The sequence below is a fragment of the Nyctereutes procyonoides genome, unplaced genomic scaffold, assembly GCF_905146905.1.
Source record: "Nyctereutes procyonoides isolate TBG_1078 unplaced genomic scaffold, NYPRO_anot_genome, whole genome shotgun sequence".
Lineage (NCBI taxonomy): Eukaryota > Metazoa > Chordata > Mammalia > Carnivora > Canidae > Nyctereutes > Nyctereutes procyonoides.
This window is the reverse complement of record NW_026575030.1, coordinates 26,500,334-26,525,818: the sequence shown is the minus strand read 5'-3', so window position 1 is coordinate 26,525,818 and position 25,485 is coordinate 26,500,334. Positions and strand designations below refer to the sequence as shown.

General features: G+C 44.0%; 2 protein-coding genes and 1 non-coding gene across 3 annotated transcripts in view; 2 read left to right on the top strand and 1 right to left on the bottom strand.

Annotated features, from left to right (window-relative positions):
* ARHGAP31 (Rho GTPase activating protein 31) overlaps positions 1-12,916 on the top strand; it is a 109,687-nt gene extending 96,771 nt beyond the window's left edge. The window contains exons 11-12 of the mRNA XM_055316525.1: positions 2,050-2,348; positions 5,757-12,916. Coding sequence (XP_055172500.1) covers positions 2,050-2,348; positions 5,757-8,210 — 2,753 coding nt within the window. The 3' untranslated portion in view covers positions 8,211-12,916. The remainder of the gene's footprint in view (positions 1-2,049; positions 2,349-5,756) is intronic.
* Positions 3,642-3,747, top strand: LOC129504042 (U6 spliceosomal RNA). Its single transcript, XR_008663279.1, has one exon. It is a non-coding gene; the product is annotated as a U6 spliceosomal RNA (small nuclear RNA).
* A 5,308-nt stretch (positions 12,917-18,224) lies between the features above and the next one.
* TMEM39A (transmembrane protein 39A) overlaps positions 18,225-25,485 on the bottom strand; it is a 32,433-nt gene continuing 25,172 nt past the window's right edge. Inside the window, exons 7-9 of the mRNA XM_055316527.1 lie at positions 24,515-24,702; positions 22,497-22,617; positions 18,225-18,704 (exon numbers count right to left, since the gene is read on the bottom strand). Coding sequence (XP_055172502.1) covers positions 18,471-18,704; positions 22,497-22,617; positions 24,515-24,702 — 543 coding nt within the window. The 3' untranslated portion in view covers positions 18,225-18,470. The remainder of the gene's footprint in view (positions 18,705-22,496; positions 22,618-24,514; positions 24,703-25,485) is intronic.

Here is a 25,485-nt window from a genome sequence, read left to right as displayed (position 1 = left end):
GTTACTATTAGCCCCATTTGCTTAGAGAGGAAATGCATTAACTTAGAGAGGAAATGCACTAACTAATGCCGAATGACTCATAGCAAGGAAGTGGAAGAACCAGGATTTTAATACAGATTTAAAAACCCATGCTTTAAAACACTCCAGCATGCTCCTTCCCATGTTTGCAATCAGCTGTAGAGCTACAGATATTGTTAAAACACGATCTCTTCACCCAGCAAGCTCATGAACTAGGAAGAGAAACTAAAACCGTACTGAACGGTAGCACAAGGTCAGACTGTAGAAGTAGCATAAGACCCTACTTGGGCTTTTTTTTTTTTTTTTTTAGAGTAAGAGCATAAGGGGGAGGGGCAGAAGGAGAAGAAGAGAGAATGTCAAGCAGACTCTGCATTCAGCACGAAGCCCAATGTGGAACTCGATCTCATGATCCTGAGATCACATGAGCTGGTCATTTAACTGACTATGCCTCCCAGGTGCCCCCCTCCTTGGGTTTTTTGAATGAGGGAGGGCTTCGGTCCCTGAAACATAATGAAAGAGGTATTTAGAAAGGATTGAAAGGGCATCAAGGAGAGGCAGTCCTTTCAGGAGGATTCCAGGATGGCTTCCCAGAGGAGGTGACATTTGGCTGGGCCTTCATGAATGGCTAGGCTTTCTCCATGCAGAAAAGATGGGGAAGTTGGGCAGCCTGGGTGGCTCAGTGGTTTAGTGCTGCCTTCAGCCCAGGGCATGAGCCTGGAGACCCAGGATCAAGTCCCACATTGGGCTCCCTGCGTGGAGCCTGCTTCTCCCTCTGCCTATGTCTCTGCCTCTCTCTCTCTCTCTCTCTCTCTCTCTCTCTCTCTCTCTGTCGCTCATGAATAAATAAAAAAAATATTTTTTAAAAAAAAGAAAAAAAGAAAAGGGGGAAGGCATGCTGGACTGAGAGGCAGCTGAATGTTGCAGGAGGTGTGTAGGTTTTGGACCGCACCTGGGACCATCTGAACCCTAGCTTCAGCACTTTGGGGCCGCGTGACAGTGGAGCATGGTTGATATCTCTCTGAGCCAGGGGTGGTCGCTCTCTCCAAGGCTGAGGTAAAGTCTGAATGGAAGAAGGTCCATAAAATGCCCGTTCACAGTCTGGCTCGCAGACAATGTGCAATAAGTCATTGTCCTTTTCTCCTCCCATTCTCTTCAGGACGAGAGCAGAAGACGAGTAAAAAACTCAGTGGTATCAAAACAAGCCCTGTCTGAAGAATGCTCTGTGCTGGGCTGGGCCAGGTGGAGCAGAGTGAGGGCTAGAGGAGCAAGTGAGGCCTTTGAGGAAACTACGTGATCAGTTAGTGTCCTAGGGGTTTGGCCTTTATTCTTCCCCGTGACAACAGTGTTGTACAACGAGATAGGACCTTCTTCATGGAGGTAGTAGAGGTTGACCTTGGGGTCTCCCCCCTCTCCACTGCCTTGGTAGACGTAAGACCAGGGCGTAATCACTTCAGGTACATCCAAACTGATGTGTAGATAACCTCTGGGGAGAGTCACACAGGAAGCTGTCAATCATAATGTAATACATCTTTGTAACTTGGCGTAAATAACAGATTTCTATGCCCTAGGCAACAGCTTGACTTCTCAGGATCTGAATTTACTTATATGTCAAGTGAAAGATTGGATTAGAACAGGTTTTCTCAGCTTGGCACTATTGACATTGTGGGCTGGGCAGTTTTGTTAGGAGGGGGGTGCTATTTTATGCTTCGTAGAATATTTAGCAGCATCCTTGGCCTCTTCCCATTAAATGCCAATAGCCACCTCCTCTACACACAAATGTCTCCTGGGGAGGGAAAGAGCAAATGGTGTCTGATCGCAAGCGCTTGGACTAGATGATCTTCAAGACCTCTCCCATCTCTGACAGTCGGGGACCCTGGGATATTAAGGCAGGGCACGGTTAGGAGGAAAGGATGGGGCTGTGAGAGCTCCCTCCATATGTGTGAAGCGGGGCTGGTCCAGGACAGAGACTGTGCCGGGAATGGCCTCTCTGCAAACAAAGTCTTCAACAAGTACCTCTCATCCTCATTGCAGCTTCTCTACCTAAGAAGGTGGCTCTCGAGGATGCCAAGCAAGGACCAGAAGCAGTGAGGACAGTGGAATGCAACAAGGACCCCTCCCTGGAGCCAGGCTCCCAACTGGAGGAAAAGAAGACCTCAGAAACTTCCCTGGGCTCTCAACATTCAAGTGAATTAGAGAAGAGGCTTGACCTGGAGAAGGCGGAGGAGGAGGAGGAGGAGGAGAAGGAGGGTGGAGAGGCTGGCCAGGTGGAGCCCAGCACTCTGCAGGAGAGCCCCAGGGCCAGAGCCGAAGCGGTGTTTCTCCATGAGATGGTAAGATGCAGTAGAATCCTCTTTGTCCCAAGGGTTCATGGTATAACTGAAAACAAGGATTGGGGGGGGGGGTTGTTTGTTTATTTTAAGATCCAGTTTCTGCCCAAGGAACTTTAGGAGACAATGTTCTAACCAGGTCTGGGATTTTTTTTTTTTTCAGCAGACTTTTCAGAGGGCCTGTGGTGATGGGAAGGCATCTTCCAGCTCAGATTCCCTAAGACAGACTCAACTCTAAATATTTCTGATCTGAAGTCACCATAAATGAGTGACATGTCCTTGAAGTATAATGACATTCAATCCCAGAAGTAGCACAAAAGCTGTTTGTCATATCCCAGTCCCAACTCTGATGACCATTATGGGGTCCAGCTTTCCTTCCAGACATCCTGGATGAACAGTTGCCTGTGTATGTTTGTGAAATCTTCTCAAAGATTTCCAGGATTCATGCCTTTTCCCTATGGCTTCCAGAGAAGCTAAAACATGATGCCAGAACTTACCACACCTCTTGTACTTTTTTTTTTAAAGATTTTTTTATTTATTTGGGAGAGAGAGAGAGAGAGCAAGAGCAAGAGCGCGCACAAGTTGGGGGAGAGGTAGAAGGAGAAGGAAAGAGAGAATCAAGCAGACTCCCTAATGAGCGCAGGGCCCACTGCGGGGCTTGATCCCAGGACCCTGAGATCATGACCTGAGCCGAAGTTAGATGCTTAACCGACTGAGCCACTCAGGTGCCTCACATCTTATACTTTTTAGAGACGAAGTTTTTCCAAAGTTTTATGAGGTGTCCTTGAATATAATGAAGGTGCGAGGAGGTTGTCAGGGACGTCCAGTGAGGAGTCCTGCGTTTGGAAGGCAGCTCTGTGATCTGGGGGTGTGTGCCAAAGGGGAAAAGGAAGCTCTTGGCCTTTTAGCTTGTTTCTATAGATTTGGTTTCCAGAAGGACCAGGTACTGGGAGTTAGGGCAGTGTGGAGTGCTGTAGAGGCCTCACGAAGGCTGGGAAAAGGTTCTTGAGAGATGTGTTTGCAATTGTAGAAGGTGAAGGAGACAGAGGTTGCTACAGGGATTGAATTCTGGGGGGATCAAGTATAAATAGTGCCACTCGGGCGCTCCTAGAATTTTATACTTTAAAGATCACTATTTTGTGAGAATGGCTTGGAAAAGGCAGGAGAGGTGTCAGGGAGGCCAGTTAGAAGGCTAGTATGTGACAGGCCAGGTGAGAAAAAATAGTGTCTTGGATGAGGGTGGGGGCCACAAGGATAGAAATGGAAGGCTTCAAGAGCTATTTGGAAGCTAGAATGGTGCTTGCTTTGGCAGCACATATACTAAAATTGGAATGATACAGAGAAGATTAGCATGGCCCCTGTGCAAGGATGACACACAAATTTGTGAGTGTTCCATATTGGGGGGGGGGTGGAATTCCTGGCTGGCTCAGTCGGTAGGGCATGTGACTCTCAATCTTAGCGTCATGAGTTCAAGCCCCACATGGGGCATGGAGCCTACTGAAATGAAATGAAATAGCAGTGTCTAAAATAATAAATAATAATAAAATAATATTTGTCACATAAAAAAGAAGCTAGAATGAACAGCACTTGGTGAAGTGATGTGAGTAAGGAAGAAGGAAGAGACAAGACACCTCATGGATTTCTGATCTAAGCAGAAAGATGCACTATGGTCCACTTAGATGGTGGGGGAGAGGAAGGGAAGTTTATGTGATTATTTATTTATTCAAATTTATTGATTTCTTAGTAAGAGGTCAATTAGTGTAGCTGCTGAGGAGAGTAAAGAGATGGGTAAAAGGCTCCCTCTGCCCTAAAGGTGCAATAGAGATAGATAGAAGTAAGTGCGAAACAGCAGAATCAGATCTCAAAAACATCCCTGCCTTTTGACCAAGGAGTTCTACTCCTAGAGAATTCTCTGAAGGAAATATCTCAAATAGAAATAACACAAAATAAAAACTCTTAATGAGCAACTACTCACAGTGTACTTGGCACCATTGGCCTTGAGGAATCAAAGAGGAATGGACATAATTCCTGACCTTAAGGAGCTCGTAGTCCATTGGGAAGAGCGTCCAATTAATTGTAATATGAAACATGTGATCAGAGCCAAGTGGGAAGTGATGTCAAGTTGGCAGCAGGTCAGATTTCTCATAAAGGCCTGAACCCCCCACAGGATGGATCTGCCTCCTGGAACTGCTCCTTGGGACAGATAGGCCTTGATACAAGAAATGAAGGCCACTGAAATGTGTTTCCCTGGCCCTGACCGGGCCTCCCTCCAATCCCTTTCCTGTCTGCACTTTGGGGCTTTGTGTAGGGGAAGGGAGGAGTCAGACAAAGAGAAACTACACTTGAGGAGAGATAAGGGGCAGCAAACAGGATAGAGGAGGAGACACCCTTCTAGGCCAACAGCCGTTATCTGCGGGTACTACGATTATAAGAATTTGCTGTTTTTATATTCTCCTTTAACACATATTTGGGTATTTTTTCCACATGAAATATATGTATTTCTTTGGTAATAAGAGAAGCTGGATTTGTTTATTTGGAAAGCAGATGTCGGGGTATGAGTTAGCATTTAGATTCCACTGGGAGAAGCTCATTCTTGTGTGTCATCTGGTAAACCTGAGGTTAAATGAGACCAGGGGTCGGTTTGTTTTATAAATCAACAGTGCACGGGGATTAAGCGTTTCTGTTCTGGTGTAGACATACCTGGATCGCAGTCCCAGGCTGCTGCTGTGGGAGACCTAGGCAAATTGTTTAATCTGTTTGAACATAGGTCTCACCTCTAAAATGGGAGTCGTTACAGGAGTCCTTATGCCTTAGAGTTGTTGGGACAATTAAACAAGAAAATGCAGTTAAAATGTGTTACGGCACGTGGTAAGCACTAAGGGCAGCCCAGGTGGCTCAGCGGCTTGCCTTCAGCCCAGGGCGTGATCCTGAGGACCCAGGATCGAGTCCCCCATCGGGCTCCCTGCATGGAGCCTGCTTCTCCCTCTGCCTCTCTCTGTGTGTCTCTATGAATAAATAAATAAAATATTTTTAAAAAATGAATGAATAGGGATCCCTGGGTGGCGCAGCGGTTTAGCGCCTGCCTTTGGCCCAGGGCACGATCCTGGAGACCCGGGATCGATTCCCACGTCGGGGTCCCGGTGCCTGGAGCCTGGTTCTCCCTCTGCCTGTGTCTCTGCCTCTCTCTCTCTCTCTCTGTGTGACTATCATAAATAAATAAAAATTAAAAATAAATAAATAAATAAATAAAAATGAATGAATAATAAATAAACATCCACGGTTGCTAATAATGCCGTGTCCTTTATTTGCTGGGACAGTGCACCTGCCACCGCGCCAGTCCCTTCACTGTCACTGGGAAATCGTGCCCCGAGCCCTGGGCTCTAAAATAATCCGTTTCTTGATGTCTTTCAGGATGAAGATGACCTGGCCAATGCCCTGATCTGGCCCGAGATTCAACAGGAGCTGAAGATCATTGAATCCGAGGAGGAGCTCTCGTCCCTGCCACCACCTGCTCTGAAGATCAGCGCGGCCCAGCCCACCGTGGGGTCCGGCCCGGGGCCTTTGGCTTCCCCGGAGCCCCCTGCGAGCTTAGCCCGCGGTCCCCCCGCAGGCCCCACCCCCGCGGAGGCGGGGACTAGGGAGCCGACCAATCAGAGCGCACAGGGGGCCTCCCCGGCAGCCAATAGGGAAAAGCCGGAGAGCCCGAGCCCGAGCACTAGCGCGAGCATCCTCCCGAGGCCCGAGCCCGAGAAGGGCCGGCGGCCGGACCCCACCGGCCTGGCTCCTCTGGAAATACTTCCTCTTGGGGCAGCTTCTCCACCAGCACAGGTGGACCGGGAAGGCCCGGGGGAGCTGTCTCCTCTTCTCCCGCCTGCTGCCCCCCCTCCAACTCCTCTGGAGGAGGCGCCTCGAATCCAGCCACCAAGGGGCAGCCCCGAGGGAGCAGACCCGTCCAGGAGCTCGAGGACTCAGGCTTGCACAGACCTGCCGAAGCCCGGGGGCAGCCCGGGGGCCCCTCGCCGGTGTCCGGGGCAGGAGGCCCCTCGAGGACAAAGGGAAAAGCGAAATTCGAAGAATGCTGCTCCGGATCCTGAGGGAAAAGGCTCTGGTTTGGGGAGCCCAACAGGAGAGGCGGAGAGCTCCCCACCAGGAGACGGGGAGGTGGCCCATTCCGCGCAGGAGCCCTCAGACTGTGACGAAGATGAAGCTGTGACCGACATCGGCCAGCATGGCCTGGAGATGGTGGAGCCGTGGGAGGAGCCCCAGTGGGTAACGAGTCCCCTTCACTCTCCCACCCTGAAGGATGTGCAAGAGGCCCAGGTGCAGGGTGCCCAGGGCCTCCGACTGGAGAAGAGGCTCCCGCACAGGCCCGGCCTCCGTCAGAGCCATTCTCTAGATGGCAAAACCACCGCGGGTAGGAGCCAGTGGACTCTTGAGGCTCCGTCCTCCAGCAGCTGTGCCAACCTCGAAGCAGAGAGGAATTGCGACCCTCTGCAGCCCCTGGCACCCAGGAGAGAGATTACTGGATGGGACGAGAAAACCCTGAGGTCCTTCAGAGAGTTCTCTGGCCCAAAGGGGACAGAGGCTGTTCCCAGCCAGAAGGGACCGGGTGGTTTGCAGCCCCAAACAGCCGAAATCATCCCTGTCGGCCTAGCAGAAGGAGAGGACCCGGGGACACACCAGGAGCAGAGCAGCCCTCAGCTTGAGCGAGGTGGGGTTCCTGGGCCAGACGGCAGCAAGGAGAGTTCACCTCGTGTGCAAGACGGCTCCTCACCTGGAGAGCGTCCTCCAAAGTTACAGCCGCAGAGCACTGAGTGTGGGCCTCCAAAAGGGAAAAACAGGCCTTCTTCTCTCAACTTGGACTCCACTGTTCCCATCACTGACCTCTTCCGGTTTGACAATGTGGCCTCATTTGGTTCACCTGGAATGCAGCTCTCTGAGCCAGGAGACACAAAAGTCACATGGATGACCTCATCTCACTGTAAAGTAGACCCGTGGAGTGTTTGCTCCCAGGACCCTCAGGACCTGGACATTGTTGTTCATGCCCTGACAGGCCGCCGTAACTCAGCTCCTGTGAGCGTGTCAGCTGTGAGAACCTCCTTCATGGTCAAAATGTGCCAGGCTAGGGCAGTCCCAGTCATCCCACCCAAGATTCAATACACACAGATCCCACAGCCCCTGCCCTCTCAGAGCTCAGGGGACAGTGGAGGGCAGCCTCTGGAGAGGAGCCAAGAGGAACCCAGCTCAACTGGTGGGACCTCTCAGAGATCTGCCAGAGAGGATTCTCTCTCCTTGGAAAGCCCAAAAGAAGAGAAGCCAAAGCAAGATACAGGAGCCATTGAGTCCTTGCCAGTGGATACCACTACATCCCACATGTGTGAGGGACCCACCCTTCCTCCAGAACCAGTCTTGGCTAACCTGCTCTCCACCCAGGATGCAACAGTGCAATGCAGAAAGCGCACATCAGAGACAGAGCCATCCGGAGACAACCTTCTTTCTTCAAAAATAGAGCGACCGTCCGGGGGTTCTAAACCTTTCCACAGGTCAAGGCCAGGAAGACCTCAGAGCCTAATCTTATTCAGTCCTCCTTTCCCCATTATGGACCACCCTCCCCCTTCATCCACAGTGACAGATTCCAAGGTTCTCCTGTCCCCTATCAGAAGTCCCACCCAGACAGTTTCCCCTGGCCTTCTTTGTGGGGATTTGGCGGAAAACACATGGGTCACACCAGAAGGGGTTACACTTAGGAATAAAATGACCATCCCTAAGAATGGCCAAAGACTAGAGACCTCAACCAGCTGTTTTTACCAGCCCCAGCGGAGATCAGTGATTCTGGATGGAAGAAGTGGGAGGCAAATAGAATGACATCAGTTCACCTGCTGGTGTCTGGGAAAAAGTGGCATGATTCATCATCTGGAAGTTATTCCAGGGCCAGCGTGGCCATTATTCCAGGAATAGGTTATCCAAGTTTGGGCTTATTTTGGCCTCTTTTCTTTCTCCAGCTTTCTGACCATTTATTAATTAGTCCATTTGCCAGAAGAGAGGTCAAGGGAAGGACCCAGGGATGAAATTTACATAAATCCATAACGGTAGGTGGGAAAAGGTCAGGTAAGGGAAGAAGATGGAGTGCTTGCTTCCACTGAGTTTGGGATTATGAGTTGCATTTCTCCCACATTGTCATTATCTATTATCGTTGAGAGTTGGCTAAAATAACGCGTCTTTTGAAAGAAAGAAAAATCCTTTGCCTGTGTTGGAAAATGTTGCTGTTGAGGTTTGAAGGCCTCCTCTTTACTTCACGCTTTTTAATGCTCCTTAAAGCATGTTTTCTTTTAGATCAGTTTTCTGATAAACTTTGTAGAAGTGTACACTCCAAAACAGAAGCAGGTTTGGAGGTGCAAGCTAATGTACACTTAGAGATCCAAGTGGGTGAGGTTACCCATGCTCTTTCCCTGGAATCTCTGCAGACCTGTCAGAGATGGTTCCATAAATCAGCGTAGAAAATCAGAATCGATACACGAGAGCAAATTCGTACTGGCTGCGGCTTCTTTTGTTAATTTGGGACTCTACCATTATCCTCACCTCTGATTTATAAATCCAGTAGCTGGGCAGGGTGAGGGCTGAGTTGAGGGTTACCTCAGTCAATGTGCTGACTTTTCACTTAGGTATGGAGTAGTGATCTGTGTGCTTTCCAAATCAGAGTCCGTGAGCAGGATATCATCATAGAGGAAAACCCCATGCATAGGTAGGACCACACGATGTGTTTAAAGAACTGTACTAATGTGTTCCAATCGATGGGGCAGTAGTAGAAAACACTTCTGGCTCAGCTTCCCAGTCTTCCCATGCTAGGCTAGGAGTATGGGAGAGGATAAGGAGGGAGCCCTAGCAGGGTGGCCATCACTACCACTCGGTGAGAGCTGCCTGCAGAAAATGTATTTCATTTTAGCCTGCGGGTGCCTCCCTTTCTCCCTCTCCTTCCATTACTCAGAGCAGATTTGAGGCACCTTCCTCCCCCCTGATGCCCCTCATCCACCACCCACCCCAGGCCCTCCCACTTGCCTTTCTCCTGTCTATATGCAAGCAGAAGCAATAAACCAATCTGATTTTATATCAGTTATTTAGAACTTCCAATGGCTCTTTCTTTTTTCAGCTGGTGAGAGGAAGGAAAACTAATATAACCTGCTGGCAGATTTTTGGTGCTCCCCCCAAAAGGGCTTCCCAAGAGCCCTTCTCAAAGCAAAACCCATTAGGGTATCAATAGTTTCAAACCTTCTAAGACAACAATCTTATTATTTAGGAACAAATTAAGAGAGACCTGTTTCTAGCCCTATTCACATCTTCTCAGGCTCAAGTCCGGCTCAACTCTGTTCACAAGCTGTCATTGCAGAAATTTCTCTAGGGACTGGCAGTACCTCTCAGCAGACCTCACAACCAAGGCCGAACTGAAGTTACCTCATCTGGGAAGAAATTAAAAGCCGATATCCCGCAACAGATACATATTCCTCTCTCCCTTCTTCCCTGATAAGCCTTAGTTTTGAAATCTAGTGCTAGGCCTTTTAAGCCAGTGTCTGTGGCAAGGGTAACTGGTAGGCCAGCTAATGAGTTCTTTCAGGGGGCACTGAGGTGTGTGAGCAAGAGGAACAGTGAAGAGGCAGTTCAGTGTCTTCCATTCTCATTAGGTGAGTGAGACCCTGGACCAGCAGCCAATGAGAAGTCAACCCATAAAAAACCGTCCTAGGGCATAGCATTTTTCCTCCTTGGCAAACAAGGTGAAGAAATATAGTGGTGACAGATGAGAAAGGCCATGTTCAGGAGATTTGGAAAGTACATTCCTGCCTTATCAGAAAATGTGGGCAGATAGGCTTTCTCCCATCGCAGTGCACTATGGTGTCTACACTTTGATAAAGACCACGTTCCAGTTAGAATGTGAGGGAAGAAAGGAACTGGACTTTGCTTCACCAACAGAGCTCTGAACCGAGTAACGAAATATTTAAACTATTTTGTGATCATTTTGAATTTTTGTTTGTAACACTTAGAGGATATATTTTATATGGGGATAGACTGAGAAGCCATGAAGTTCATATAGGGAGTTCCGCTCCAGGCGCCCAGGCAGATTCTTCAAAGGCTGCCCTGCTCCTTCGACTCTGTCATCTCTTGTTCATAGCGTCATCTTCAGGAGTTTGGGTATGCGGATGCCATCAAGAGACACAATGACAACTGTCTGGAGATACTCTCTACTCTGAGCTCTCCTAGCCAGTCAATCCGGAAGGCTGTGGAAGCTGACTCACCTTCTTGATTAGTGCCCTGCGGCCTAAATGTGGACTTCTTCGCTATAGCCCAGCCTGTCAACTGTCACAAACACATTCATAAACTTCCTGTGGGCTGGGCTAACTTGACGCTGAGGAAATTCCATTTCATGGCAGAGAGAACTCACATTTTTTTTTTTTTTCCCCTGAAATCGTTCCCTCAAATGCCCCGAGATTACCTATTTGGTCATTCATTTAGGACTGAAAAGTGACCCCTCTGAGAATGGCTGGATGGAAATCAAATTGCCTGCTTCCATCCAGAGGAGAGACAGAACAAGGGCTAGTGGTTTTAGGAGGATCTATCTGCATGGTGCCCTACAAAGGGCTGCAAAATCAAGATTCTCAAAGTGCTTCTTCGAATCAGTTACCATTCCTTAAAATGGGTGGTTGATTTTAAATGGTGAATTGGAAATGAAATGCATGCATCTCCTACTGTTTTCTTTCAGTTTTAGTGGTTGCTTATGATAATAATCTATATTTATTGGCAAAATGGCCCTCTCAGGCCATTTTGGGGGGAGAGGGGCAAAATGGACCAGATAGAGGGAATCTGGTTTTTATTCTTTGCTTCAGATGGAATGTGGACAGACCTCACCAAGAACCCCACTAAGCCTAATCTAAAGCCCTAAAATTCAAAATATTGGCCAAAATTCTGGATTCTGGGGAAATTAAAAATGTAAGCATCATCATCTTCAACAATATTTATCAAGAGCTTAGTAGTATTGCACTGGGTACCTTAGAACTCTTAAATCCCTGAAGAGTCTAATGAAAAAAGGGAGCAAGTGAAAAAAGTGGTAACAAGTGAAACGGTCCATAAACAAATGGGAGCAAGATTTAGAACCATTACCAAATGAAAGTCGAAAGGGAAAAATGTAGCAACTACCATCTTTTAATAGGATTGTTAATAGTGTTCAGGTTACCTGTTGGCTTTAATTAAACACAATGGCAAATCCAATAGAAGGTACTAGGGAGACACTCGGGCATTGAGAATTTTGCTTTGGTTGTTTAAAAAATGTGAGAGTGGTAATTAAGAACAAATAGTTCTAAAGTTATGTGTGGTCTTAGTTGGTTTGATTGTGAAGTCCTGCTGGATCTCTGCTAATGAGCCACTTCATGTCAGCATTCCAGGCTCCTGGAGAGGGGGCTTTAGAGATGTCCATCATCACAAAATAGGTTAACTCCTGTTGATGATGAAGTCATAGGTCCAAGATAAGATGTTACTTTCATGTCGCATGTTCACCGCATGCTAATCACATTTGACCAAAATTGGGTGGTACAGTCATTTGTCTACACAGGTCTCGTGTTGCTGCCTGAAGAGGTAGTGGGGAACATAAGACTCACTGGTCTAGAATTGGAGCGAGAGAGGTTCAGGACAGATCCAGTTCTCACCAGGATTGAGTAGGACCACATTCTACAATGGCTTGTCCTATCTGATGACAAAAATGAATCTTGGGGCTAAATGTTTTCAGGAGTATAATTTTAGGCACTTCCAGCAGAAGGTCAGCTAAAAATGTAGAATGACAAAGAATGTGTCCTCCTTTGTCAATACCTTCTTTAGCAGTCAGGCCAGAAGAAGGAGCAGGCACCTTTCCAAGCAGGGAGAGGCATAGGAAATGGAAGAAGGACAACTGCCTGAGATCAGTGTTGGTCCAGAGTGTAAAACTGGGGGCCACCATGGATGGGCTGGCGCACCGTAAGTCATTTAGCAGCCTTGAGGGTCATGAGCAGTGCAAAATCACGTCTCTGTGAGGATGAAGGAGGATGTAGCTAAGTCTAAGAAATCCGTGAACTATGCAGCCATGTGTTCTACTGGATGCATCACGACGCTTTGCAATAACTTAATGCCATAGTAATTCCTGGCTTATAATTCTGCAAGGTAAAGCACTTTTTCAAAGGAGTTTGTTAGAAATCCACATGGTTTCAGCTTGTTTGTTGAGCTCGACAAATATGTTTCCAAAGATATAATCAAATTTTTTCTATTGATTAAAGAAGTATAAATATTAAACCTATCCATAGAGACATTTAAGTGTAATTAAAACATTGTTACGCTTTAAAAATGTATTCTAATAAATGATATAAAGGATAATGCTTATGATGGCACTATGAACTAGAGGAGGACCTGGGGTCACCAGAATCAGTAGTAGGAAAAGTAGATTATATGCATCAGTCTCGTTGTTCTAGTTCGATGTTAGTTTTTACTTGGAGGTTTGGTCTCACAGCCAAAGTCCTGATGATTTGCTTCAGTAAATTTTTCTTGTTTTTGTTATTTTACCTCTTAATAATTGTCAAATATTTGCAACTTCTCTTACTGTTACAATCATACATGTTACCTAAGATACCCACTATAAATCAATGGATATTGTCATGAAAACTAAGAAAAAAAGCTATTGCTCCCCAAAAGTCCACAGCTTTTGGAGTTATGTGGATCCATCTGAACCGATGTGAACTCAGTTTTTCTCTTATTTGAATCAGTCAATCGAAGGGGACTACTCTTGCATTTGAATGATTATGTTAATGATGTTCTGGGGGAAAAGAAGCAGAATCCTGGCATATATTATCACAAAAACGGGGGAGAGGGGCACTCAATGGGTCTAAATCATAGGTCCTCAGGAAAACAGTCATGCAATGGAGGCTCACAATCTGGTGATAGCTGCAGTGAGAAACACCATTGCCAAGGGGATAAAAGTACTAGCATTTTGGCGACATTCTATTTAGAACTTTATGCCACCCCAGCCTGCTCCCGTCATCCGTAGTACTGCCCCAAATGCCTTATCCTTCTCCGTACTCCCAGATCTCCTGCTCAGCTGTTTCTCTTTCCTGTATCTGTGCCCACTGCCCCCCAGCTGGCAGCACACAGCTGCCCTCACTCCTACAGTTCCTCTGGAGTCTTCTCTCCTCACAGCCCTGGGGTCTTCCCTGAATGTTGCTTCCACTTCCTGGGCTTCCATAAAAGTTGACGTTCCCCTGAGGGCACTCCTGTTCCTACATTTCTCCCTTGTTACACAGACTACAAATTGCTGAGATGATGTTCTCGTTTCCAGCTTCTATTTCCGCACCACTGCTTCTTCCCAACTCCCACAAAAATCTCTCATTACCCAAACTCACGGAATCCAGCTACTTTAACTGTTTCCATTCTTTGTCGCCATGATGTAGTCAGTGTCTGTCTCCCAGTCTTTGGCACTGAGCTTCCGGTTTCCACCATTGTTCTGGACGATTTCAGTGATGCTAAGGAAAACCCCCTCCACACTCTTGGCATAGTTGCTTACAGCTTTAACCTCTCTTCAGTTTGGCCTTTTGCCTTCAGGATTACACATTATGCTGTTTCACAACCCAGAACTCTGTGATCCTAAACTCCTATATTCCATTCTGAGAACTTCTATCCTTGCTTCTTTATTCCTTCTGCCTGTTCAGGATTATTAATGCCTGACCTACCTCTACCTTTCCGACAGTACCCCCACCGGACTTCTTCCTTCCCTAGCCTTTCCAGACATCCAGACAGCATCTCAACTATTCCCACCGGCACCACTAACTCCCTTGACCACTTCAGCCAAACCTGCCTGGTGAACCTCCAAACTAGGACCAGGTCTCTTACCACCTGTCTCCACCCTTTTACTTACCTGTTGAGTTAGACCAGAGAAAAATCGTAAAACCGTGGCAGGAGCACCTTTGGAAATGTATGGTTTATCACCTCAGCCATACCTTCATTCCCAAAACTCACAAAAGCTATTCCACTATTCTAAGCCCCTTCCTAAAATTGATGCCACCAAACTGCCTCTTACTTCACAAGCTTCTGCTGGCAGATGTTTCTTCTACCCCAACCCCCCCACCAGCACTTCTCCTAAGCCATGTATGTATGTATCAAGCCTCCCTTCTAGCTCACAGAAATTGCTATTCCTCCTTCCCAGGGGCTCCCAAGAACACTTTCTAATTCACTGCTTCTTCATTCGCTACTCTGGACCAGCTGTTGCCCGCTGCCCCCATTGTTCCATTAAAATTTCTCTTATACAATCACCAATCATCTAGTAACAAAATTCAATAGTTCTGTCTTGACTTCCTTCTTTGATACTGCTGATCATTTCTTCCTTGAAATACTAGTTCACCTCATCTCTTAGAAGTCTCTTTCCTCAGTCTTATTCATTTGAAAGCTTCCTCTTCCTCTGCTCTTAAATGTTATTCACCAGAATTGTCCTTACTTCTTTTCATTCCACTTTTCCCATCACCCAGAGGGGTGATACCCCACCCCACACCCTCTCACCTTCTCTTACATGGACCTTTTAAATGGTTGGCTAACTAATTTCCCTACTGTCTCATTGACATCTGTCCGTTCTCCAAACAGATTGCACATATTGCTGCCAAAGTTGTCTAGGATAGGACAGTGGATCTCATCAAAATCACCTTGAGTGTGTTAAAACAGATATCTGGGCTCTATCCAGAGTTTGTGACTTTGTTGGGGGGAGCTTAAAACTTTCCATTTCTAACAAGTTCCCAGTTAGGTGATGCTGCTGCTGCAGAATCAGAGATTATATTTTGAGAACTCTTGATTTGAGAATTCTCTGGGTCATAAGTCCTAAATTTAAAATCTTTCACTAGCGGTCTTCAGTTCCTAGACTTCTGTCCGCTTAAGAATTACCTGAAGTACTTGCGAAAGGGGCACAGTTTTGGGTTTTACTCTCAAGATTCTGACTTAGCAGATCTGATGTCGTGTCTGGGGATCACACCTTTAAGAACCTGTGACCTATAATAAAAGTTTAAACCCCTTTAATGTGGAATTCAAGTCCTCCTATAACCTATTCTTTGCCTACTTCTCTAGCATCATTGAAGTAGTTAAGAACTAGTGCAAGTCCATGCCTTGGGTTTTTGCACTGCATGAACCATCTCCCTCATTTATGTGGTAAACTTCCAGTCCTCCTTTAAAATGCTTATGTGTTACTGCTGCAGTGAAGTCCTCCGACACTACTGCAGCTTCCAAGCAAAATTGATAACTCTTTCCTGTATCACCTCTGTATCTTGTATGTATACTTCCTTTCTGAACACCTTTGTGTTACAATTATTGATTTACTTACCGGCCTTCTATTAATCAACTCTAAACATCACTATCTCTGGCACCCAGCAGTGTCCAGTACATAATAATTGCTCAGTAAAGAGAAATGGGGGAGGGGTGGTGGTGGTGGCGATTGATAGGTTAGGGAAAGCAGCTTATGGAATAGAACATAGAACCAGAGTACACAGGATATTGGGGAACATTCCCATCATGCCCATCCCTGTCAACTACTTTCCTCTACTTACCTACCTTAAGCCACCCAAACTGACCAAGCACCTTCCTTTCTTTGTATCCAAAGTTCACCCAATTGATCTTTGCCAAACCATTTTCCACACACCACTTAATATCCCAGTAAATAATCACCAAAAGGCCACCCTTTACTGAGTATGCATCTCCTATCACTAAGCAAAGATGTCATTTCTCTCACATGATGCATAAGTAATAGGATACATAGGTAACTAGTAATTTTTCTCTTCCCCATCTGAATGTGGCACAAAAAAGGGCAGCTGAAGTGTATAGGAGCATGTTGAACTGAAAGCGATCTCCCTGAGAGAAATATCTGTCATTCAGCTGTCATATCTGGAAAGAGAGGAAGGCACTTTGCAATTCTTATAGCCAAAACTAGTTTTTATTTTGTATACTTCCTTTTTTTTTAGCCAGCCTGGCATCTGGTCCTCCTGTGCTAGTTTAGGATATGGCAAAGACAGGTCAAACCAGATGGGGTGGGGGGATTAGCTTACAAAAGTAGTCTGTTATCTCTAATCAGTTATCAGGGCTGTGTTTCAGAGGCAGAACCAACTCGGAGCCATTTTGATGAGACACATTTGCGCTAAGACCACCCATTTTGCTTTTAACTGTCAATCCCATCATCAGGATGTTTGTTAGGACAAAAGAAAGCCTATCTTTAAGATCCTCAGGAAAGAATACTGAAATGGCAACTTTCCTGCCACCCCTTCACTCCAAGAACCACCATATTTAGGATGAACCATTTACAAAAACAAAAATACACTGTGGTTACCTTGCTAGTTTTCCAATATACCTAAATTTTTCCCACTGTAGGCCACTGCCCTTGCTATATGGCTCAGTACTGCTTCATTGCTCTGCTCTTTGCTCAGAAATTATCTTCTCAAAGATGCCTCCTAGCAATGCCACTCTTAGTACTTTCTATCTCTTGCCCCGATTTTCTCTTTACATTTATTATTACTACCAGGAGACATTAGATATAAATTTATTTACGGCACATATTGCAACCCCCAAATTGCAAGTTCTATAGAGGGTAGGGCCTTTGTATCTCTTATTCACTGCTATCTATATCCTCAGTGCCTAACAAAGTGCCTGGTGGTCAACATGTATTTGCTGAATAGCTGAACAGACTTAGCTCGATTGCTGAATAATAGAACTTAAAAAAAAAGTATACACAACAAAATACTTAAGGAAACCATGGTTAATTTAAACATAGCAGTTACCCTGGGTAGATTATATATATATATATATATATGTATACACACACACCTACCCCTCATCATGCTGCCCTTGTTGAAAACCTATTGGGAACTCTTCTGCAAGAACTGTTTTCAGAGCCAGTTTATGAATTACGATTGGTCTTTTTACTTCATAAGTCATATTGTGTTTCATCAAAAAGTTCACAGTGTAAAAAAGCCAAACCAAGCACAGAAAACAGATGAGAATATATTTCAGGCTCTCAAGGCCTCAGAAATTTAGATGACCAGTCACATCAATGGACTAAGATCACCTCTCAAGAACACAGACATGGACTAAAATGGTTAGTAATGCTCACAAACGTAGAGGTTCTGGAATTTGAAATAAAAAACACACACATTTTAAGCACAAAGTATCAGAGAACAAAGAGGTAACTTCTTCTATTTCACTTCTGCTTGAAACTCCGAACATGCCGCTGTAGGTGGGCTGCTGCCCAAACTGCATCCAAGACTTGCCCATTCTTTTAATCAATCGGGATCTTCAACCTGCCCATCTGCCCATACTCCAGCCCACATGGCATTTGCACTCATCTTCTCCCACTGGTCCAGCCATACACCTCCTCCTTCGTGAGTGCAAGCACTCTAAAGACTTTGTCTTACAAAGTATTATTTCAAACACCTAATAACTAAGGAAAAATCTTAAGAGGCAAAAGAAGTGAAAGAATGGGGAAAATGACAGCTATATCCTCTGAGTTTCAGGATAGCAGCTGATTCTTAAGTATTTTTAAATGTCATTGGGCGGAACAAAATGCTGCATTCCCATTACACAGAAATGCTTGCTACCAATACGCAACAAAGACTCCCACCCAGAACTATAACCCACTCTGTGCCCCATGTATTCCAATACTATTAGGCAGCCAAAAAGAAAGAGAATGGCAACTGTCAGGCAACTCCACTGATCTCCCTTTTTGTAGCAGGAAGGCCAATGAGGACTAAAGATAATCAAGGGACTGGAAGGAAAGCAGACACACTAAAGGTACGGTATCAAGTGATATATGAGAGGTGTTCATAAATGAATGAGTTGTTCCACAGCCATACAAACAGATCAATCTCTTTACTGGAGAGGAACACCTCTTGTCCTGTGTATTATTCAAATGTACTAACACATGAAAGATCACATCACCTTGTTTGTGGATACATTTAATATCCCTTACCCTTCCCACCTTTCAAAACATAATAGTATACAAAATATAAAATATCTTAAATATTTATAAAAATCGCAAGAAAAAAATAGAACGTATGAAAATATTTTTATCTGAGTTCTCCCTCATTGTTGAGAGGCAGCTTAGTTTGCCTTGAGTTCGTAACTGTTGAGTGGGTAGGAGTATGCCCTGCCTAATACTATTCTGTCCCGAAGAAGTTTAAATAAAACATAGTAGTTGCAGAAGAGGATGAGAGCCATGGAAAGCGTGTGGTTCCACTTCTCCGACCGCAGCAAGGAATAAAGCTGGTAGAAGACGACGCTGCCTTCAATAAGGATAAGCAGATTTAACAGCCTTAATGGACGATGAAATAGGAACTGTAAGGAAGTCAAAAAGCAAAACATTATTTCACAGAAAAGCGAAGTAGTTATTCTCCCATTTTTCTCCTAAAATAATTTCATATTTATAGGTTCCTATATCAGTAACACATGGATCTGCTTACTGAACATCAATCAGGCTATTTCTTGCTGTAGAGACCCAAACTGTTTCTTTCCTCTTTGTTCAAGGAATAATGAAATAAATTTTATTTCAATGCCCTGAGACACGAAAGAGCATAATACCCAAAAGAACTGCCTCTAAACATTTTCTTAAATTATATCTTGGGTATATATCTTATTTGAGATGATCAAAAAGTACATTAATCTAAGACAGGAGCTGGACAAAGAATTGGATGGAAAATATCTTAGACTTTGCAAGTCAAGAGGCAAAAAAGTGAAGACATTATATAGGTAGATACTTACAGTATGTAAAATGAACCATTTAAAAAAAGCAAAAATCATTGTTAGTTTACAGGCTGGTCTAAGACATAAACACACTAGACAAGGCTGGAGGCGGGGGCGCAGGAAGCATTACAAACTGAAATATCAAAACAATAATTTCTTAATGTTCCCTTAAACTGTTTATCCATCATCATCACTGACTCAAATCCTCTACACTGTGGATTTCTGCTGTTGTTTTTTTTTTTTTCTTTTTTTCTGGATATTGAGAAGTAGAGTACACAGGACAATTAGGAAGGAAGGATAAATCAGTCAGAATTAGAGTTTAGCTAAAAACATGGCTGCTCACTGTTTTCACTCCCACCAAACTCTTTACTTTAAATGGCTAAATTCTGGTTTACTAATAAAAACATATTATGAATAGAAAGATAGAGGTCATTGGTTGCAAACTGTGGCAATGGTAGTATATCAGATCTAAATAAACTAATTTAGACCTGAACTTCAAATCTGAGAATAAAGTCACATCATCCTAACACCTCTGAAAGGTAGTCAGCCAGGTTCTTCTAGTCAGCCAGGTTCTTTGGGTCCTTCTTTGGGAGGAAGAAAATGTTTAACCTGGGTTATAGCATATGATATCCAGTAATATCATGTATAAAACTGGCACAGAATTCACCCAGCAGAAATGAAGCTAGGAAGTTTAATACCTTGATGACTTCACTCTCCTCCATCCTTCTGTTTCTTGCCAATGATTCCTGTTGGTCACATCACCTGGCAACAAATGGGCAAAGGAGCCCATTGATGCCATCAGAGAGATTACCCTCCTTGCACATAAGGCAAGCTCTAGAAGATGGCAAGTGGGTCTGGAGGTACAAGTGGAAAATATCCAGTACCAGAGATTTTTTGGGAGAAAAGTTCCCTCTTTTCTAAGAAAGAGATGCAGGACTATTAAGACCTGTTCTCTCTTTCTCCCCTGGATGTTGTTATATCTGGATACACAGCTTGGAACTGCTAAAGTCAATTGCTCCCTTTTAGAGAATGCACTGCACAGAGTCTGACAGAACAGAGAAATGGGATGATCCTGGGTCCTTGGTGATATCCTCAAACTCTAAATCAACTGCCCTTCCTCTGATTTCCCTGTTTGTGAGATAATACAATTAATTATTTTAAGCCACTCTGAGTGTGTTTTCTTTTACTTGAAACTTCTTACACCATAAATGGATAGTGAGCTGCCTTGAGTGGCATTCTTTCTAGCTACTAATGAATAAAGTTCTATGGACTAAAAAAAAAAAAAAAGAAAGGCTCAGAATTAATATTCCAAAAGGACTCAAGCAATGGGAGTTTCTGTAGCAAATATAACAATTAAAATTAAATGTGCCAGTAAGCTATAAACTGAATGAGTAGAAAGGTTGAGTTTTAACTTGTAGCAGCTATAGGTAGTCGGCACATTTATTTTTTTATAAGCCAATTAAAAAAAATTTTTTAAAGACTTTTATTTGTTTATTCATGAGAGACACACACAGAGACATAGGCAGAGGGAGGAGAAGCAGGCTCCCTGCCGGGATCCCGATAAAGGACTCAATCCCAGGACCCTGGGATTACACCCTGAGCCAAAGTCACACGCTCAACCCCTGAGCCACCCAGGTGTCCCAACTGGCACATTTTAAATGAGTGTTCTCAAATTTCAATGTGCCTAAGAATCATTTCCAAATATGTAAATGCTGCAAATTCCTGGAATCCTTTGGATGTTCTGATTTAGAAGTCTGAATCACTTCAAAGAGTGAGCCAGGTGATTTATATGCAAGTGGCCCAAAGAACACTTTGAGAAGCACTGATTTACCTGTTTGGTCATACAAAATCAGTAATAAGCTAACTTCCCTAATCCTTATTCTTTGAATTTCACCTGATTTTCCAGCTGTCCAATACACCAGCAAGAAAAATACTTATTTTTCAAACAGAAAACTCCAGTAGAATATCTGCTTATTACAAGTTTCAAGGGGACTGCAAAGGTCAACAGAAGCCATTAATGGCCTATGGAATACAGCTGATTGAATTAAATATACCACTTAGAAACCAAATGCTTACAAGTTGTGACTGAGGTCTACTCCTCTGCCTTAAGGCAATTCCAAAGGAGTCTAGAAGGAGTTGCTGGTAGTTTCCTCATTGAACTTTGTACCTGGCCCATGGTCCTCCCAGCCCCCACTCTGCCCAGGCCTCACACCCTCCCCCATAGTATTTACAAGTATCCAGCCTCGTGAAGTTCCCAGTATTTAACTGAAAGGCCCTTAGCAGCAAACATCTGCAGAACAGAAAGTCCATAAACCCTCACAAGGAACTGGGAACGAGTGAGAATGAGATTTAAGTATCTCAAAAAAGGGCAGCCCTGGTGGCACAGCGGTTTAGTGCTGCCTTCAGCCCGGGGTGTGATCCTGGAGACCCGGGATCGAGTCCCGTGTCGGGCTCCCTGCGTGGAGACTGCTTCTCCCTCTTCCTGTCTCTCTGCCTCTCTCTCTCTCTCTCTCTCTCTGTGTCTGTCATGAATAAATAAATAAAAAATCTTAAAAAAAAAGTATCTCAAAAAAGATCTCCAATTCTTTTTTAGACAAAGGCAATGCACTGTACTATGAACAGTCCCCTGAATGCACCTTCTTTCCCCCACTGACACTGATCAGCTAGCCTTTCTAGCTAGAAATAAATACTTCTGCCTCCTAGAGTCAGAATTTCCAGAAACTGAAAGATCAAATAGGACACAATCCAAGGCATAAATTCAAATGGAATAGAAACTGAGTTTAGTGGACATCTATTGCTTCTTCCTTTAAATTTTTTAAGTCTTTTTTCTCTTAATCCAGGAAAAGGTAAATGGCCAGACGTCATGGCATTTGTATTACTTTCAGAAGGGAAGTCAAGGTTGTTTAAAGAGGTGCTATGACAAATACCACCCCCCCACAAAAACTCAAAACAAAAACAAAAACAAAAAAAACCAGCCCCCAAAATAAAACAAAAACTCAAACGCAACAAAACAAAACCATTATTATTATATTAAATAAGACTTAAGAATACACAGACACAATATAACAAGGATACCACTAAACTATTAAAAATAAAAATTGTAAGATTAAAAAGGGAAGTCTTAAATAACCGTCTACTTGTTTCAGATAATACTAGATGCAATTCTGATACGACTTTAAACTGTTGAAGCTGGAATAATGGTATCTGATCTTCAAACTGTCTTTCATAATACATTTCCAAAAGATAAGGGGCATTATAGTAGTAGTAATAATTCCATGTATTAATTTCCTAGTATGAGCTACACACTGTGCGAGGTGCTTACACACATAGTGGCCTCCTAACACTTACCACTAAGTTTATGTTTGAAAAGAAATAAGTGGTACTTGCATAAAAGCGGGCATGGGATACGTCTGAAGGCACTGCCACGTTGTAAGGCCCCATGGCTCTATATAAGCATCTGCTGTGTCGCACCAGCACCCCCTGAGGCCATATTGTATTTTCTGACCAACTAAGGGAGAAAAAAATGCAACGTTAGCATATTGGCAATTACAGATAAGACAGTGTCTGGCAAGGCCAATTACATTTCTATGGAAGGAATTAAGTATTCAAAGCTTCATCTGCCTGAATTCTGAGAATATAGTAATTGCATAGTCAAACTGGAAAGTTCGGAAGGATCTGTTCTTATAACTTCATTGCTATAGTAGAGAGGTTGCAAAGTGATACAGTTAACTCAGTGTCAAAGGACCTATGAGGCTTAGGAAATTAATGTGTAAGGCACCTATGAGCCAGAAAATCGAGTGCAAGCAAGTGGACTGCCACCTCAATCCCAAATGAGCAAAAATATTGATGGAAATGCTAGAGAGAACAAACAAGAAGAGAAAATGCATAGTAGTAAGAATAGTGGAGAAATGAACACGCTGTCAAATTAGCATGACGTTTACCGCAGAATTACATCCCCCAAAGGTATAGAAAATCAGTCTATTTGTCACATACTTCAAATGCCTCATACATACGTGAAGCTATACAGAACACAGAGACACACAAGGTACTGACACACATACTTTTCTTTTTACCGCTTTCTTGGTTTATTTTTATAGAAGTTTCTTTAGCAAAAAGAAGTTATGGAAGAAGCTTCATTGTTTCCAGCACCAATGTGATGGAGTTGGGGTGGGGATGGGGATCTTCAGGTTAAGCTTTTTTAAAAAAAAATCTAAGTTAATTCATCTCTTCCTGATTTTGGAAAGGTTAGTTTCCTAGGGTAAGAACTGGGATAACATTTTAGATATATTAAAACAAAAAAAAAGGTCTAGCACCCTAAAGCTTTCCCAGTTCAGAAAATGTTCCGTCGGCCTTGCTCACACTTACCAGCATTAAAGTGATGATACACCTCATGGCCATGTGCCATCAGGAGCCTGAAGATGTACAGTACTAGTACTGTGGATTGTATTTTCAATTTTTATTGAAATTTTCCTTTGCCCACAGTCGGGTTTCTTTTCAGCCTGGCCCAATCTCTTTCAGTTCCTGGGCTTGAAGGCCTGTGCTAATCTGTATCAGACATCAAGGCAGATAATTGAAGGGATGACTCTGAGGGGGAGAGGGGAAGGGGAAAGTCCCCTCAATCTGTCCCACTTCATTAGGAAAGAATTTCTAGGTGATGAAATTTGTGAAATGTTCCAATTATAAAAGGGAGGAAGATGAAGATGGTCCAGGTCTGAGAGGAAGGTATGGCAAAGGACTCAGAAGTGAGAGAACAAAAGGGTTCTAAAGTTAACCACTTTGGATCATAGGGACCATGCACAGAAATGACTGATAAGGGGACACAATGAGAGGAATACTCACAGAGAACTCAATTAGGGACAGTTTTCATTAAATATGGGAAAAGCAGGGAAACATTCATTAGCAAGTTTAGGAAAAATAATAAAAAATGCAAGCAAAGAAAATTACTAGAACAAATTTACATTTATTAGAAAGGAAAGATGAGAGAAGCAAATTTTAGCTGTCTGAGTGTGAGATGATTAGCTAGCAACCATTAAGCTGTGGCAATGAAGAAAAGATGAATTTTACAATCTTCCAAAGAGAATTAAAAATATATCATGACTCTGTCAATCTGGGCAAAGGGTTAAGACTGAAAGAAAACTCCACTATTACAGCCTGGGAAACAAATTATACACTCCAGGGTAACCGGGCAGCTGAAAGGTAGGAGGCATTTAAGGAGGGACTGGGGATGGTGGTGGGAATGAGTTAATGTCCCCTGTGTTCAGTTTAGAGTGATGACAAGCATCCATGTAGACAAAAAACAAAAAATTAATGTTCAAAGCCAAGAACAAGAATGACATACAAAGCAAATAAACATGATCAGCAGCATGTAGAAAGGTGTTATATGGTTTTACCCTTTGGCTACTCACATGTGCTGTGGAGCATTGCTGTAGGACCCATGTTCGAGCTTCTGCCACTTGCCCAGGTGAGCAGCTGATTTATGTAGCAAATCACAGTATTTGGATGGCAGCAGTTGTGTGGTGAGCATGACAAAAGCATTGATCCACACCATAATGAGGTGCTCACATGACCAGCGCATGTCATAGTACTGGGTACTCTGGAAGAGATCAGAAGAGAGAGAAATGATCCATGCACTGTTAAGCAAGAAGGTAGGGGTGGGTGCGTGTACATACGCCCTGCAGACAAATGCCATACTGAGTCACACATGCATGGGTTGTCCTGCTGTCCGTGCAGAAAGTTCAAGAGCAGAGTCCTCCAAAATCCTTCAACCTGACTTTCTGGCTGTATGAATTAGGTTGGGAGGGAGAGGCGATTATATTTTAAGTGCTTCCTTTCTAGAAGAGGTGAGTGCCCTCTGTAAATGACCACTCCAGCTGCAGATGTGCTTCTCAATAGGTGAAAAAAGGGCACTAAAATGTCCCAAAAGACTTTGGGCCCAAGTGACATCCAGACCATTTCTCTCTTCTACTGAAGTAAATTGAAATTTAGATAAAGGTTAGATTAAATTCAAGGAAACTCCTGATTAACCATGTTAAGACCAACCACAGTAGGCTGAATTTTATTAAAACCTCAATCCTCTTTTTTTTTTTAAAAAAAAAACCTCAATCCTCTTAAGCTACTACATACTGATTCTATCATAAACACAAATTTTATTTTCCCCGGAAACTGGAAAAAAAATTAAAAAAAAAAGAAAACTTTAAAAAAGAAAAAAAGAGGGGACCACCACGGGTGCATCACATATATGGAAATACCTATCCGCCAACCAGGAGCGGTATTAGTGCACTCCGGATGCAGCCGAACTCCACCATCCAGGCTGCCAAAGGGGAGACAGAAAAAAGGGGGATTAAATAAGAAATACCCAGTTTATGTCATTCACACA